The sequence below is a fragment of the Phaethon aethereus genome (assembly GCF_964289735.1).
Source record: "Phaethon aethereus genome assembly, chromosome: 26".
NCBI classification, from domain to species: domain Eukaryota; kingdom Metazoa; phylum Chordata; class Aves; order Phaethontiformes; family Phaethontidae; genus Phaethon; species Phaethon aethereus.
The window spans coordinates 610946-625542 of record NC_138602.1 but is presented as its reverse complement, the minus strand read 5'-3'; the positions used below and the strand labels follow the sequence as shown (position 1 = coordinate 625542).

The 14597-nt window shown below is 52.5% G+C and overlaps 1 protein-coding gene across 1 annotated transcript; it reads left to right on the top strand.

Moving 5' to 3' along the window:
• Positions 1–16: 16 nt before the first annotated feature.
• On the top strand, positions 17–2762 carry LOC309413682 (DNA polymerase epsilon subunit 4-like; the record flags this gene model as incomplete). The annotated part of the gene is made up of 3 exons (XM_082010877.1): positions 17–238; positions 1555–1639; positions 1940–2762. 3 exons carry the CDS (start codon positions 17–19, stop codon positions 2023–2025), a joined length of 393 nt encoding a protein of 130 aa, XP_081867003.1. The 3' UTR covers positions 2026–2762.
• Between the last annotated feature and the right edge of the window lie 11835 nt (positions 2763–14597).

Below are 14597 nucleotides of genomic sequence, written 5' to 3'. Positions count from 1 at the left end.
CGGCCCTGGGCGCGGGATGGCGGCGGCGGCGGGGGCCGTGCCTGTGCCCGTGCCGGTGGCGGTGCCGGTGGCGGGCGCGGAGGCAGCGGGGCCCGGGGAGGAGGTGGCGGGCGCGGGACCGCCGTGCCCGGCCCGCCTGGCCCGGCTGCCGCTGGCGCGGGTGAAGGCGCTGGTGAAGGCGGACCCGGACGTCAGCCTGGCCAGCCAGGAGGCCGTCTTCGTCCTGGCGCGGGCCACGGTGAGGGGCGGCGACGGCACCCGGTTGGCGCGGGAGGTCCGGCGGCCTGCGAAGCGGCCCTGAGGCGGCTGCCGTGGCTGGGAGGCCGCCCACCCCGCGCTGCTGGGCCGGGGCCGGGCTGAGGGAGCCGGCTGGGCCGCGCCAGGCCGTGGGAGCCGCAGCCCCTGGCGCTGCGCTCGGCATCTGTGGGGCGAGGAGCCGCTGCCTTGGCTTTTTCTAAGTCTTTTTCTGCAGGGCTTGGGGGTTTCTTCTCGCAGCTCTCCCAACCGGTGCCTTGTCCGGTCAGCAGGCTGAGCCGCCGCAGGCAGTGAGGGTATCTGGGCATCCGTCCCCAGCTCTCCCGGTGGGAAGCGGGACGGTAGCCCCTGCCCTTGCCCTGCCGCCCGCCGATCCACCTGGAAGCATCTCGGCGGTGGGGCAGGTGCCGGGTTTGCTACCGCTCGGCCCTGCATTGAGTGGTATTGCCGGCAGAAAGCTGGGGAAGCGTGGGGAAAGCCGTCTGTGGTGCCCGCAGCGGCAACGCGTCTCCCTTCGTCAGGGATCCTGCCGAAGCCTGCCTGGCAGCGGGAAGAAACACCCTGATGTTGCCACTGTCTCCACGATGCGAACGTGCCTGTGGAAGCCTGCTCTCGGCAGGGCCCCTTCCGCGGGTGCTCTGCGCCAGCCTGCAGCAGGGAAGCGCCGGGGCTTTGCATCCGCCAGGCAGCTGTGTGCCCGCTTGGGTGGGTTTCCAGCTCCCCCCGATTGCACGTTGAGGCTTTGCGATGTGCAGATCAGAGCAATGTGTAACACAGAGGGGTTTTCCTCCTTTGGAAATTGTCCCTTTGCATGGGCGAGGTGTGTTTGGTGGGATGGCTTTGGCATCGTGTGAGACCATCGTGTGTAGGCTCCGGTCTCTCCCTTTCGGTGTCTCCCTGCAGTAACTCCTAGGCCTGCCGCTGGGCACCACCTTCCCGCAACTGAGGTATCTGCTGGGTGGCACGCGAGGACCATTGTGCTCAACCCACTTCATCCTCTGAGCGCAGGACACCTTTTCTCCTTCAGAAGGTGCCCTGGGAGCAGATGGTGTGCAGCTGGTCTCCCAGATGCGTTCAGAGGAACCATCTCTATCCAATACACTCTCTGCTTCTTTGTTACTTCTCATGTGCATCACTGTCCAACAGTTTCATTTGTTATTTGCAGAGCTATTTATTGGAAAGGGGAAATTTTAAGATGGAGATTATGGTTTCTTCCTGAAGTCTTGTAGGACCTTTCCTCAGGATATTCTCTTCCCTCTCTCATCCCCTGTGTGCAACTGTCTTGTTTTTCCTTTGCAGGAGTTGTTTGTTGAAACCATAGCCAAAGATGCTTACGTGTATGCTCAGCAAGGAAAAAGGAAAACTCTGCAGAGAAAAGACCTGGGTACGAGAGCATATTCTGTGCTATCCTTAACAAAGGGTTGCTAGGATTGAGGATTTTTCCACCTGTCTTGGTGTGATGAAGCAGTCATAGGTGCCTCTCTTTCTTGCTCTGAAGATGGGAGAGAAAAACTTCTCTTCTACCAAATATTACGCTAATAATTTCACACACCAGCTCCAAAACAAGTAAACCTCTTTGAAATTGGTTGCTGTACTGTGATGTAAATTCAAATACTGCTATTTGAAGCAGATGCAAATATGGAGTCGGTTTATCTATATTAATTGTTTTAAATTTGCTTTGCAGATAATGCCATTGAAGCTATTGATGAATTTGCTTTTTTGGAAGGTGAGTTTCTACTTGGTTTCAGTTGGTTTCAATATTTTGTGTAGTCTCCTTCTTGGGAAAGAAAGAACTTAATCATTTGCAGATCCCTCTGTTTCCACATCTTTAATAATTAATAGTGTAACTTGTTATGCCCCTCTCTGAGAGGTGAAACACAAATCAAGCAGACCCTGAGACATGTACAATACTTTTTAGCTAGATTTGGTTTTGTGTGTGATTTGCTTCAACTTTAAAAAGTTACTGCATGTTCCTTTGGCAGTTTGTAAACAAGTTACATTTGTTCACATAACTGCATTTCTGATTTCTGATAGTATAATTTTTTTTTTATTTTTAGGTACTTTGGACTGAGCCGGCCAGAGACGGAGCTCTCTGGAGAAACAGAGCACAGAGATGGACAAATGGCGGAAAAAACGATGTTGAGAGTTCAAAAATAGTTCCTAGAATCAAGACACTGAAGTGGCAACCATAATTTTTTGTATAAAGTTTAAGTTGTTTTAAGTTCTTTATTTAAAATGCATATTTTTTCATAAATACTTCGTATGTCACTTAACTGTGCCCTGCCGCCACAGTGCAGACTGCTCTCTGGCTTTGGCCAGGTTGCACGGCAGTTGCTCGGAGTAGCGGTCCCTGCCTCTCCAGGTACTCTGCAGCAGCACAAAGATGTGAATGGAGAGTGGCTCGGCTCAGATGCCCAGGCATGGTGAAATTTTTTACATGGAAATGTATTTTTCTTTGTATATGTTTGTTTCTTGGCCAAACACAATTAAATTTTTTTGTTGTTGAACAGCTGTCCTGATTTCTTCCCTGTGCTGCTGGGATGAAGGGGATAGTGTTCCTTTAGCACGGTGGTAAATGGCATAGTGTGGAAAGGATGCCTTCTAATAGCATTTTGGTTTTGCTATTGTTTCCTCAAGGCTTCTATCCCAGTGAAGCCCAGCTGTCCTCTAGGAGCTATGTATGAGCTCCAGGGAGACTTGGCTTGTTCCTAGGGGTATACAGCTTCCATAAATTTCTGATTGCTGCACCTGTAAGTAATTGTAGCAAAAAAAACCATGCAAACCCAACACCCCCCAAAACCCTATTTTGAATGCCAGCGTAGTGTCAGATGCATTACGCTGCCATCACTGTTCTCTTGTGCGCTCTCTTTCCTGAATCCAGCAAAAAAAAATTTCCCTGGAAACTGGATCTGTTCCCTGCCACGTGCTCTTGGCCAAGCCGGTGCAGAGATCCTGACTTCTGCAGTTAGGAGCCGCATGCAGCAAGCGTTCAGGACATACTGCTGCCCTCGACCGGTGTGTCTGAGAGCCCCTTACCGCACACAAGCACCATCTGTGCCTCTGCTGTTTCCAGGACTTGGGAGACTAGTACTTTCCTGCATGTATTTAACAAAATAGAAAGATGCGTCCTTGTGGCTCCAGGGCTCAGTCACACTGAAAAGAGGCAAAACCAGAGCTGTAGGCCTCTCGGTGTAGTTGTGGGGAACATGCTGTCTGTCATTCCTGATGTGGCCGAGTCCTAGGGTGTTGCCATCTTTATCAAAGAGCCAGCTTTGTCTCAGTGTTGGTGTTGTGGAGGGACAAAAGAGGCTTGTCCCTAGATAAAAAAGCCATTGAATGTGGATGAGTGAGGATGAAGGATGCACGTTCCTTTCAAATGAGGGGACTTGAAATTGACTCCAAGTCACCACAAACTTAATTAGTTTGAAAGTGGTGGTAAGAACAAAGACCCCCAAGGGAGCTTTTCCACACTGGGAGCAAAACCAGTTGCTCTCAAGAAACACTTTGAAGTTTGCTCCAAGCCTGATCCCTGTAGACATGTTGTGGGAGAGATGCCATCACTGCCCAGCCTGCTTAGGTGTTTGCTCAGATCACAGTCTGGAGGTATTTGCTGGCGATATGCAAACCCATTTGTCTCTGAGCTGTTCACCTTCTCGCCTGCTGAGGGAGGGCCTGGTATAAGTATCGGAGATACCGGAGACCTTTTTGTGTTTCCCAAGGTGCAGTATGCAGGACCCACTAGCTGTAGTCTTCTTTGCAGGGCTCCTGCATGCTTCCATCTTTGCCAGTAAGTTCCTTTTTCCTTCTCATTGTCTTTGGTGTTGCTTTGGCCTCTTGCATAGGAGAGAAAAGGGGCTTGTGTGGGTGTGTGGTGTGAGGCTGTGTGTGGCCTTCCTTCATACCTGATGCTTCTGTATGGGCAGAATGTATGTTTTCTATGATGCTTCACTCTGAGCAGCCTGGAGGATTGTCAGCACTCGGCAAATAATTTGGGGTTTGTCTCGGCGGAAGCTGCTGTGCAGCAATCTGGGGAGCTTAGTGCCGTGAGCTGCTTTGTGCTGAGGACTCCTCTCACGGAAGCTCGCATTGCAGTAACGTGGAAGTAAGAGAGAGCAGGGGACTGATGTCCTAAGATAAAACACCTCTAAACACAGCCTTTTCTTGGGGTAATTAATCAGGTACGGTGTTTAGCCCAACTGGACAGGTCTGAGAAGTCAAATGGATCACGACCATCTATAACCGCTCTAAATCTCTTCCTCAGGCTGAAGCCATTTGGCTCAGGACGGCGGGTGGCTGGAGACTTGTGCTCGGCGCTCAGGGCCTCCTGCCAGCTCAAGCAGGAAAGGTGGTGAATTATAACCGGCGTAATGCTGGGCTCGGTGGTTTGTGCCTGCAGGTGCCGGAGCCATCGGCAGAGAGGACGAGCAAGGGAAGCTCTTTGCAGAGAGGGGCTGCTGCAGGAGGCAGAGCCATTTCCTCCACATCGGGCATGGTGAGTTCCCCCTTCGCCCGCAAGAAACCTAGATCCTTTAAGCAACCCCACTCATGTCCTGCCCATCATCCCCCTGAGGTTTCCTTTTGTTAAAATTATCCTAGTGACTTTTCCTTCAGGGGATTAAGGACAGAAATATGCTGGGGACTCATTGCCCGGATAATCCGATGCTTAAAGCACGTTTTGTAGAATAGGAACTGATGAGTAGCCTGGCCCCCAGCTCTGTTCATCTGCATAAAAGAGGCTTCATTTTCTGTGCCAGTGTACTGCAATGTGGTTGAATTCTGTGTTTGCCTCTGGTACTGCGTCAGTTCAGGACCACTGCCGACTTTTGGTTCCCAGGATTAACACTGGAAGGGCTGTCAGCAAGACAGCAAGGTGTCCTGACTTTACTGTGCAGAGGAAGTAGGAAATAACTCCATTTATTCACCAGAAAAAAAGTCTGTGGCCTTCAGGAGTAGCTTTATTCTCAGTTCCCCTTGCAGCGGCTGTAAGGCTACGTAAAATGAGCTTCAGCTGGTTTCAGCACAGCTATGTGAAAACGGCGTTAAACTGTATGGCCAAAAGTCTGAGGTTTCTTAGGGGTTTTTTCAGTGCATGAGAGCAGCACTTGTACAAATTCAGCCTTTAGTGTTCGCAAAATATCAGGTTCTTATGTGAACAGTAGGAGTTATAAATGACCATATCCAGATTAAAAACTGTCACAAGCAGCTTGTCATCTCCAGAGGAAACAACTTTAGAAGAGTAAATAATGATGAAAATAGTAATAGATAGTGATAAAAATAATAAACATGGCCTGTATTGCTGTGGGGATGGGAGAGCAGGGGTTAACAGTGTCTTCAGCTGAAGAAGTGTCCTTTGCAAAGCGACCAGCTGTCTGTGTCCTTGCTGTGGGTGAGGAGCATCCGCAGGGATCACCACCGGGGAATGGCTAACACACTGCAAATGGCTACCTGCCTTACTGCTTGCTGGCTTCCCTGGGCAAAGAAATCCCAAGGCAGCTAGTAACAGCTATAACCTAAACGTGAGTTTAAAATGTCCCTACGTATTTCCTGGTGTCGTGCAGCACGGTGATGGTGGCTGTCTCTCGCACTGACGCTGAAGGTCGGTTTTAAAACAAGTGCAGAATTTTTGCAGCACACACTAGGTCTGCAACTCCAGCAGGTTAAAGCAAACGAATTATAGTGGTGTTGAACTGCTCAGTGGGCACTTTTAAGGCCAGTTTTCTTCCCTATTCTGTGATGAAATGAGTATTTACATCAACCAACCCTTTGAGTATGGACCGCACTATTGGGGAAAAATAACTCATTTTAGAAGGATTTCCAGAAGGAACAGCCATTAGCCAATAACCCCTGATATTTTACAAACTCAAAATACAGCAGAGTAAACTGATCTAAACCTGGATGCCATGGTCCTATGTCTCACCCATTCCCACACCCATTCCCACCTTCCTGTCCTCTTGTAATGCTAATGTGGCAATGCAACAGATTTGGGCAGCTGTGAAATTGGGATTTGGCAGGCAGGGGTCAGATATATTTTCAGCTCAAGCAGCTCCATGAGCAGGTTCATTGGGCTGCAGGCAAGGGGAGCTGAGTTTCTCTTTCTGCCCTGAATCTACTGGGTGTTCAGGCTTGCTCAGTTCATTCAAGGTCTGGAGTTCAGCAAGAGATGAGCATTCTCATTTTCCCTTTGCTAATCAATGTGTTAACCTATGCTCACCCCATCCTTCATGAGCCCGCTAAAGCATGTAAAACCTACTGTTTCCCGGTGATTTTTTAATTGCATTCTTTTTATTCTGTAGTGCACTTACCAGTCTATTATAAAATGTTTTACTTCTGGTCTGCAGACACAGTAGATCCGTCTGCAGCGCTAGAAAAGGGCTTTCTCTCTGGGATTTCTGCAGGTGCTCAGGCTGAAGGACTCTCTCTCTCCCAGGCAGACTTCCAGGGGTGGACCATGTCTTTTTGTCCAGTGTTTGTATTATACTTGGCCCTGGTTTGAGCTTGGGCCTCCCCAGCATCACGCAAATAGTGAGGAGTAATCCTTTCGCCAATCTTGTGTTTCACAGATGTCTCTGGCAGTCCTGTCAGCGTGGATGTTGGAAAGTGCTGGTCCAGCTGCCTGTCCCATCGGATCGGCTCCCCCCACCCTGGCCTCCCGGGGCTCTCCAGACACTCCTCCATGCTTGATTTTCTTAGAAGCAAGAAGGTGAGAAAAGTGGTTTTGTGTCGTCCCCGTGGCGGGAGCAGTTGGGTCTGGGTGAAGGTCTTACACTGGTGCCTGGGGCTGTGATTTTATACACGTTTTAAAATACCTGTTCTTGGCTTCTGCATTGCCTCTTGTCCTCCCTTAGCCGGCCAGCAGTGGAATATGCAGGCTAGACAAATGGGAACTCTCCCGCAATGCTGGATACCTCGTGGCAGAGGAGGGGCTCAGCTGAAGGGCTGTCACAGCACCTACCCCGCTGCTCTGGGCAGGATCTGAGCGTATTTCTGTCCTCCCCCAGCCCAGCCCTGAGACCGTTGTCTGAGTTGTTACTCAGCCACATCCGCTGCACGTGAGAGCGGCTGTAGAGGGCTTGGAGGCCTTGTTCTGCTTGGTTGAGCAAAACTGGCAGGACCCATGATTTCATGACGAATATCTGGCCTTTGAGGTGCTTATGTCATTCCCGTATCACATGCCATGTGTCACTCCTAGGAAGGACTAGAAGCAGCCTGTGCATTTGGGGACACAGCTATGCACAGGCTGCGACGCTCTCCTTATCCCAGGAGAGCTGACGTTGCCTAAAGTCCCATCTCCACCAGGATAACTAACCCTGGAGAGGGAATGGAAACGAGCTCTGCACTGTGGCACTGCTGGTGCAGCATCTTCCAGGCAGGCAGGTCCACGTTCGTTCCCCAGAGCTGTCATCACGCTGACGCTCCAGACCAGGAGCCTGGGGTGAAATGAGGACTGCTTTAGCCGATGCAGTTCAGCTGATTGTAGCATGGTTTGGGGGAATGAACAGTTCTGATATCAGTGTGTCACTGGGAAGAGCAGCACCACAGCAACACAGTGCTGCCATGCAGGGAGAAAGGAGTAAAAGCTGAGTCAGTTCTAGGTCAGAAGAGGTTTTTATTCGGGAGCTGATGCTGGAAGTTGTTCTCCATGGCCTGTTTTTACCAGTGTATATGCCGCTTGCCCTGTTCTGTGCAGCTGCTGGTCCGGCGCCCCGACTCGCCGCTGCGGCCGCCAGCCCCACGTTCCTGCCCTGCAGGTTCCTGCTGTGAGCCCGCCCGTGTGCACGTGGAGTGGCTCCTGCTCTTCGAAGGCATTCGGAAGGTGGAGGTGGTTGACAGCTGTCACTGCAGCATGTGCCCCGAGGAATGTCTCCGTCTCCCAGCTCTGAAAACCCTCTTTCCAGACTCTCCCTGGGAGGTCACGCTTGATGTGGGGAAATGCGCTGACCTGGCCTACAGTGCAGGTATGGGAACGATGGAGAGCTCGCCTCCCTGCAGGAATATGGAGACAAGCCCTTCTGTGTGACCAGCACCAACGTCAGCGCTCAGAACTAACAATGCTCCGGTCTGCTACGCAAACCCTCTTTGCCTTAGGTGGGGATGGGATTGTACTTCATACTGTCAGGGTTGGGTTTTCTTTTCCCGACTGCTGCTGGGCCCTTACAGCACAGGTCTGCAGGTGAAATGGTAATTCTCTGCCCCTGTGCATGGTGTGAGGATGGAAATACAACCACCTCGTCTTACAGTGACATGTCCTCTAACTAGAGGTCATAGAATCAGAGTAACCCAGGCTGTGAGGGACCTCGGGAGTCTCTGATCCAACCTTCCCCCTCCAAAGCAAGAAAAACAACCTGCTGATAGAAGTTCTCCTGAAAACAGACACCTTAGCAACCACTAAAAAATGGTGTTTCCTTTCCGACGGTCTGAAATGCCCTTTCATCTCAGCACCAGTGAGCTACACTGATGTTTCAGAAATCACTCAGAAATGGAAACTCCAAACTAAATAATTCCAGAGAGATCAAAACCTTCCACTGGGATAAAGCTGATCAGATTTGTCCTGAACTGGTGTGCTGTCTTGTGAGTGAGTTCACACATAAAATAACCCGAGAGTCACGTCGGTGAAGATGAACTGATCTGTTTTTATCAGGATGGAAAGTCGTGTTGAAGTGATTTTCCACAACTGCTTGATAAAATCAGTTCTCCTGGAATTTGTTGATGTCACTTTATTGGCATTTCTGCATCTAAAACCATCCTGTTCAAACGTTCCTGGCGGCTCCTGTGACACGGCTGTGCAACAGCCGCTAGAGAGGGACAGAGAGCCACGCGAGTCCTGCTGTGAGCTTGAAAAGCAGCGAAGGGGCCTGAGCCAGAGCGGCCGCGGCGGCCGGGAACACGAGCCCCAGGGCTGGAGGAGGCTCCGCGCACGGGCGCCGGTGCTCCGCAGCCCCGCGGCTTGTCTAGTCCCTCTGCAAGGCACAGCAAGTGGAAAGGAACGTTAGGCGGCCTGAAGTGCTTCTTTCCAGAGCTGGGAGAATCAGCATTTACCCCCCAGACGTGTGACTGGAAGGTGCTGGGCGATGCTCTTGTCCCCAGGGTAACTGGCTGCGGCTCAGTCCGCGGTAATGGCCCAGGGCTGGGAAATGTGGACTCGCCCCCAGCTTTGCCTCTGCCCTAGGGCCGGTCTCGGCACTTTCCTTCTGGATTTTCCCCCATAAAGTCAGGCTGACACTTTCAGTGTCATGTTGAAGACTGGCAACGCCGGAGGAGCGGGGCGGCGAGCAGGGAGTGCCTGGAGAAGGATGTTAAAATCTCACCCAGAAATACTGGCTTCCATAAATCGGTTGTCATCTTGTGTCCCCCTTTTAAGGCATCCCAGAGAAATTTGCTTTTGGGAAGCGCTTTTCCCTTCCCTGAAAACACAGCCCTATCCTGGAGTAAAGAAACCTCCTCCAGCAGCTGATGAAGCTGGGAAGGGGCAGGAAACCCTCACAGCTACTGTAAAGCCGGGAACAAAACACAAACCCTGAAGAACCTGCACCCAAGCGCTGGTACAGGGTAAGACTAGGTCTTATTTCGAGCCAAAACCTTAGAGCCAAAGACTTAGCCATCAACTGAGCCATCCTTCTTCCCTCCCTCTAGCTCATGGTTTCCCTTCCTCTAGCAATGGAGGCTTTTAATCCTAATTTACTTGATGAGGGAGAGAAAAGCTGGGATGTTTAGCAGATAAACTGTTTCTTTCTATGCAGAACATACGTTCAAACTGAACCAGGCAGGGCAGTTTCCTTCCAACAGGACATGAGTTTTGCTGGAGGAGCCTCTGTCTCTCCTCTCGAGCTGCTGAGCCGCTGCCTGGGCCAGCTGGGACCTGCCACGGAAGCGGCGTGTCCTGGCCTGGAGGTGACAAAAGCCTGGTGGCCTTTTGACATGTCCACCCAAGGCTCCCCTTCCCCCTGCTCTCTGCATGCTTCCTTAACCATCAGGCTAGGTATGTCAAATCTGAATGTAACTTTTTTTTTCCCCCTGGGAATTTTTCACTGAGTTAAAGCTTGAATAGGGAAAGAAAAGGCGAAGCAGGACTCAGTCCTGCACCCCTAGAACCAAGGCCGTCGCCTGCCTTCCCTTTCCTCCCTTGCACCAGCCTTCCTCCATCTCACGACGCAGGCAGGGCAGCTGTAGTAACTTGTGCTGATGTGGGGAGATGCTGCCTCCATCGCCCCAGCCCCGGCCAGCTCATCTGCTTGGAGAACTACGAGCCCAGTCCAAAGCAAAGCCTTTGAGGGTGGCCGGGGGAATGTATCTCCAGGATAGCTGGTGACACTAGCTCCAGCATCTGAGACGCCTGTGCAGGGTACAGCCCTCTGGCAAATCCAGAGAGAAATGCTGATGAGTAAATGTTGAATAATATTCCCCAGCTCCCTGATGTGAGAGCATGTCTCTGCAAAAAGCACTGCCATGAATATTTTATGTTCAAAGACCTTTTTTCTCAAAGGTAATAGCTCAGGCTGCCTCCCCAGAGATGGGGCTTTCACGGGGTCAGGTGCAGGATTTGCGGTTGGCACCCAGGAATAACCTCTCTTTGCCCCGTGGTCTGAAACGAAGATGGAGGAACAAAACCTATGGCTGAGGCCCCGTGCCAGTGCAGGAGTGAGCCCCAAACTCTCCGCTGGGGTCCCTCACACAGAAAACAGCACTTCTCACACCGGTTGCTGGATGCCGGAGCCTGATGCTGTGTCTGTGCCGCACGGCAGAGCCGTGGTGAAGATGCTGCAGCCATAAGTGGCCTCAGATGCAGCCCCAGATTAAATTTCCTCCTTATTTCCTTGCAGATGGACTTTTCTGTGTGCCCACAAAGTTCAACACCGCTCCAGTCAAAAACCCACAAGGCGGGGAGGTGGTTCGGACGCTGGAGAACTGCGAAATGAAGGAAAAATGCTATCGCGTTTCCCAGGTGGAATATTACTATGAAATTGTGCACAGCTCTGCAGGACAGAGGGAGGAGCGGCTCAAGGTTGGTTTCCCGTGGCTTGGCCTGCTCTGTGGTGGGCTCAGCTGGGCCCACAGGTGGGGTTTGAACAGCGGGGTGGATGCTCTGACATGGGCAGCTTCACCCTGGTAGAGCTAAGCACACCCTGGCCACAAACCATAGTGGTAAAAATCTCACATTTATATTATCTTATGCTATAAGACGTGTTTTACTGCCACTAATTTGTGTACGCATCAGTACCATAAAGTAACAAATGGTCTTTTCTTTGGGGTGAGAAATTCTTTAAAAAATAATTAAGGGAGCAGTGAGATATTTATTTTTTAAATTATTTAATCATTGGCTATGTCTTAAGCTCAGTTCAGTGGAGACTCTACTTCAGCGTAGCTTTTGTGCACAGGGACCTCTAACTCAAAAAACACTGACATGCTCCCAAAGTACTTCTGCTTACAAGCTTTGCCTGGCTGCTGCCCTTTCTCAGGGCTGCACGTCCAGCCTGACCATGGAGGGCGGGCGGAGGGCGCAGTGATGGCGGCCAGTCCGGTCCCCCGGGGCGTCCGAAGCAAGGTGCTGCAGGGGAATTTCATGCCTTTGTTTTGCAAATCTTTGCAGGAAATTGATGTGGGAAGGTGCTTGGGCAGCTGCTCCTCGGGGGATCCCTGCTCGCTTAGGTAAGCACAGCTGCCAGGATCCGGCCGCTCTCGCTCCTGGGCACATCCGCAGACGTTCAGGGGCAGGTCTGAGCTGTTCCCCAGTGACGCATCTGCGGGTCCCGGGGCAGGACCTGGGAGCGTCCTGCAGGAGCAGACGCTGAGCAGCACCCACAGCTCACCCTCTGGGCTGTGTCTCGCTGCGCAGGGACAAAGCTGGAGCAGGGCAGCATTTGCAGCGGTGCTACGGCAGAACGCTGCTCCGCCGCTTCACGGGATGAAGAATAACCTGCCGGCAATGTTGCCTGTTGGGCAGCTGGTTACAGAGCTTGTGGCCCCTGGTGATAGCAGACGCAGATGGGAAGAGGGTCCTGACAGTGGCTTTCTCCGTCCTGGGATGTGCCATTCCTGGTCGCCGTGCCACTGGGTGGGAGGAGGAGGAGGAGGGGGATGCTCTGGGGCAGGGTTGGTCCAGACAGTTGTTTCAGGCCAGGGGGGCAGCACTTTGTGTCACTTGCAGACACAAAAATGTGGCAAATGCCAAGGGAAGCAAATCAGACCAGAAAAAAAGAAATAATCCCTGCTTTGCACAGGCAGAGAGGGAGGAGAGAGTTCACTGCGTTACACCAGGAGTAAGGAATTTTTGCCTCCCGGAGAAAGCTGCCTCCCTTCTCCCCACCCCATCATGTCCGGGGCATCTGCCCTATTTCCAGGTGATGAAACGCAGGGCCCCGGGGCGTGGGGGGCCAGGGAACCTACTGGGTTTGTCTCTAACTGCAGGGAGTCACAAGGCGGAGAGAAATGTCTGTTTTGGGCAGAAGCTGCCTCCAGCCGCTGCGCCCCGCACCGGTACGACCTACTGGCGTTCAGGAGCCGCCGGGACCGCGTTCGCACCATCGTTGCCATCCGGCAGTGCAAGTGCAGGGGGTAGCAGGGCCAGGGAGCTGCAGGTGGGGCTCCTGCAAGACCCCCGCCAGACTGTCTGTAGTATATGTAAATGAGAGAAGGCTATTTTTTGAATGAAAGCGATTTTAAACAGCGCTTGTATAAATGAACCCTCCAGAAAATGTTTTGCAGCTTGTAAAATAAACATCATGGGCAATTCGCAGCTCCTTGGAGCTCCACTGTGCAGCTCCCCGGCCCCTCAGTCTCCCCAAGCATCCCAGGAGGATGTGGCGCACGTGGAGGGATGCAGCTGTCTGGCACGGGCTGTGGGTTATGTGGACCCGGCTGCTCCCATTTACAAAATGTGGAGCAGGAGTCGGGGAGGAGAGGGAAACAGGTAGGTAGGCATGTTGGGACAGAGATGTCCCCTCTCCAGGCAGCCCCAGGTCAACCGGCGTTATCCTGCGGGACGTGCTGCTGCGGCTGGTGAGCCGGGAAGAGGAAGGAAAGGATCCAGAGGATACGGATAGTTTCCTCTATCGATTAACTCAAACCTGTCATTGCCTCTGCGTCTATTCTGGATAATTAACAGCCCTTTCACCCGCCAAGCATTGGGCTAGAATAAATTATAGACACCAACTGGGCAAGTAGCTTTCGGCTTGCCTCCTTTGGCGTTGGCCTCCAGCGCTTCAGCCAGGCGCCTGTGGAGCTGGGGAGAGCTGCTCGGTCCCTGCCGGCGGACGGAGAGCTGGATGGTGCCGTCTCCGCTCCTGCACCTTCCCCTCTCCGTGCCATGCTGCTCGCAGAGTGCGTACCTGCAGGCCTCATTCACAGGGGATTTCCTTGTTCTCTAGAAGATCTAACAGGTTTTTCTAATCCCAATCTTTTTGTCTTATGCCCTGGCGGGTATTGTATAATGGTAATTCTTTCCGTTCAGTCAGATGGCATTGAAACAAACAGCAAATGTAAAGTCTAAGTGTACTGTGCCAACATGACCACCTTCACCAACCCAGTTTCCCTGTGACTGGGGAGTAAGAGCAAAAGAATTGGCTTTTATCCTGTCATCTGGAATCCATAGGGTTCTCGTGCTATTTCACTAATATCAAGCATTCAGGAATTAGCAGCAAATGCCTTTTAATCCCCAGGAAGCCAATTGGCTATTTAAAAAAAAAAAAAAAAAAAAGAGGTTAATTTTGGTTTGGTTCCTCCTGCTGCCGGGTTATTGTCACAGCCTAGAGTCCAGCAGCGCTGCGCAAGGCGGCTGCAGCCCCCAGGGCTGGAAACCCGCCTTGCACCGTGGGCTTGTCTCGCCGGGCTCCTTTGCGCGGACGTTGCACTGGGGAGCGCCGGGGGATGCGCAGCCTGGGCCGCCCCTGCTGCGTGAAGGGTCCCCAGGCACCCCGCCCTGCAGCCTTGATAGGGACATGGGACGGGGACACCGGCGTGACACCGAGCCCCCCCGGTGCTCCTCGCTCCCGGCAGTGGCCATGGCACTGGGCAGCACGAGCTGCTGCAGCAGGACAGGGGTGGGAAGGGGATGCTTGTCCAGCGAGCGGCTGCATTCCTCCACGCAAAGGTTCCCCTGTTCGTCCCATTTACTGCCATCATTAAAAACCAGTTAGTCTCCTATGGAGAGCAAACCCAGCCCAGCCAGGGCCTTGCCGAGGGGCTGCGTGGCTCCAGACCCCCGTGTCCCCCACCAGACCCGGGGAGTGCGTGGGTGAGCCGTCCTCCCCTCCCGCTTGTGTACTGGGGCTAATTGGTGCAGGGCGCCCAGAAGCCCAGCTTCGCACCTTGTTAGCACGGCCGTTAGCTCTCTTTGCCCTCCTGATTGC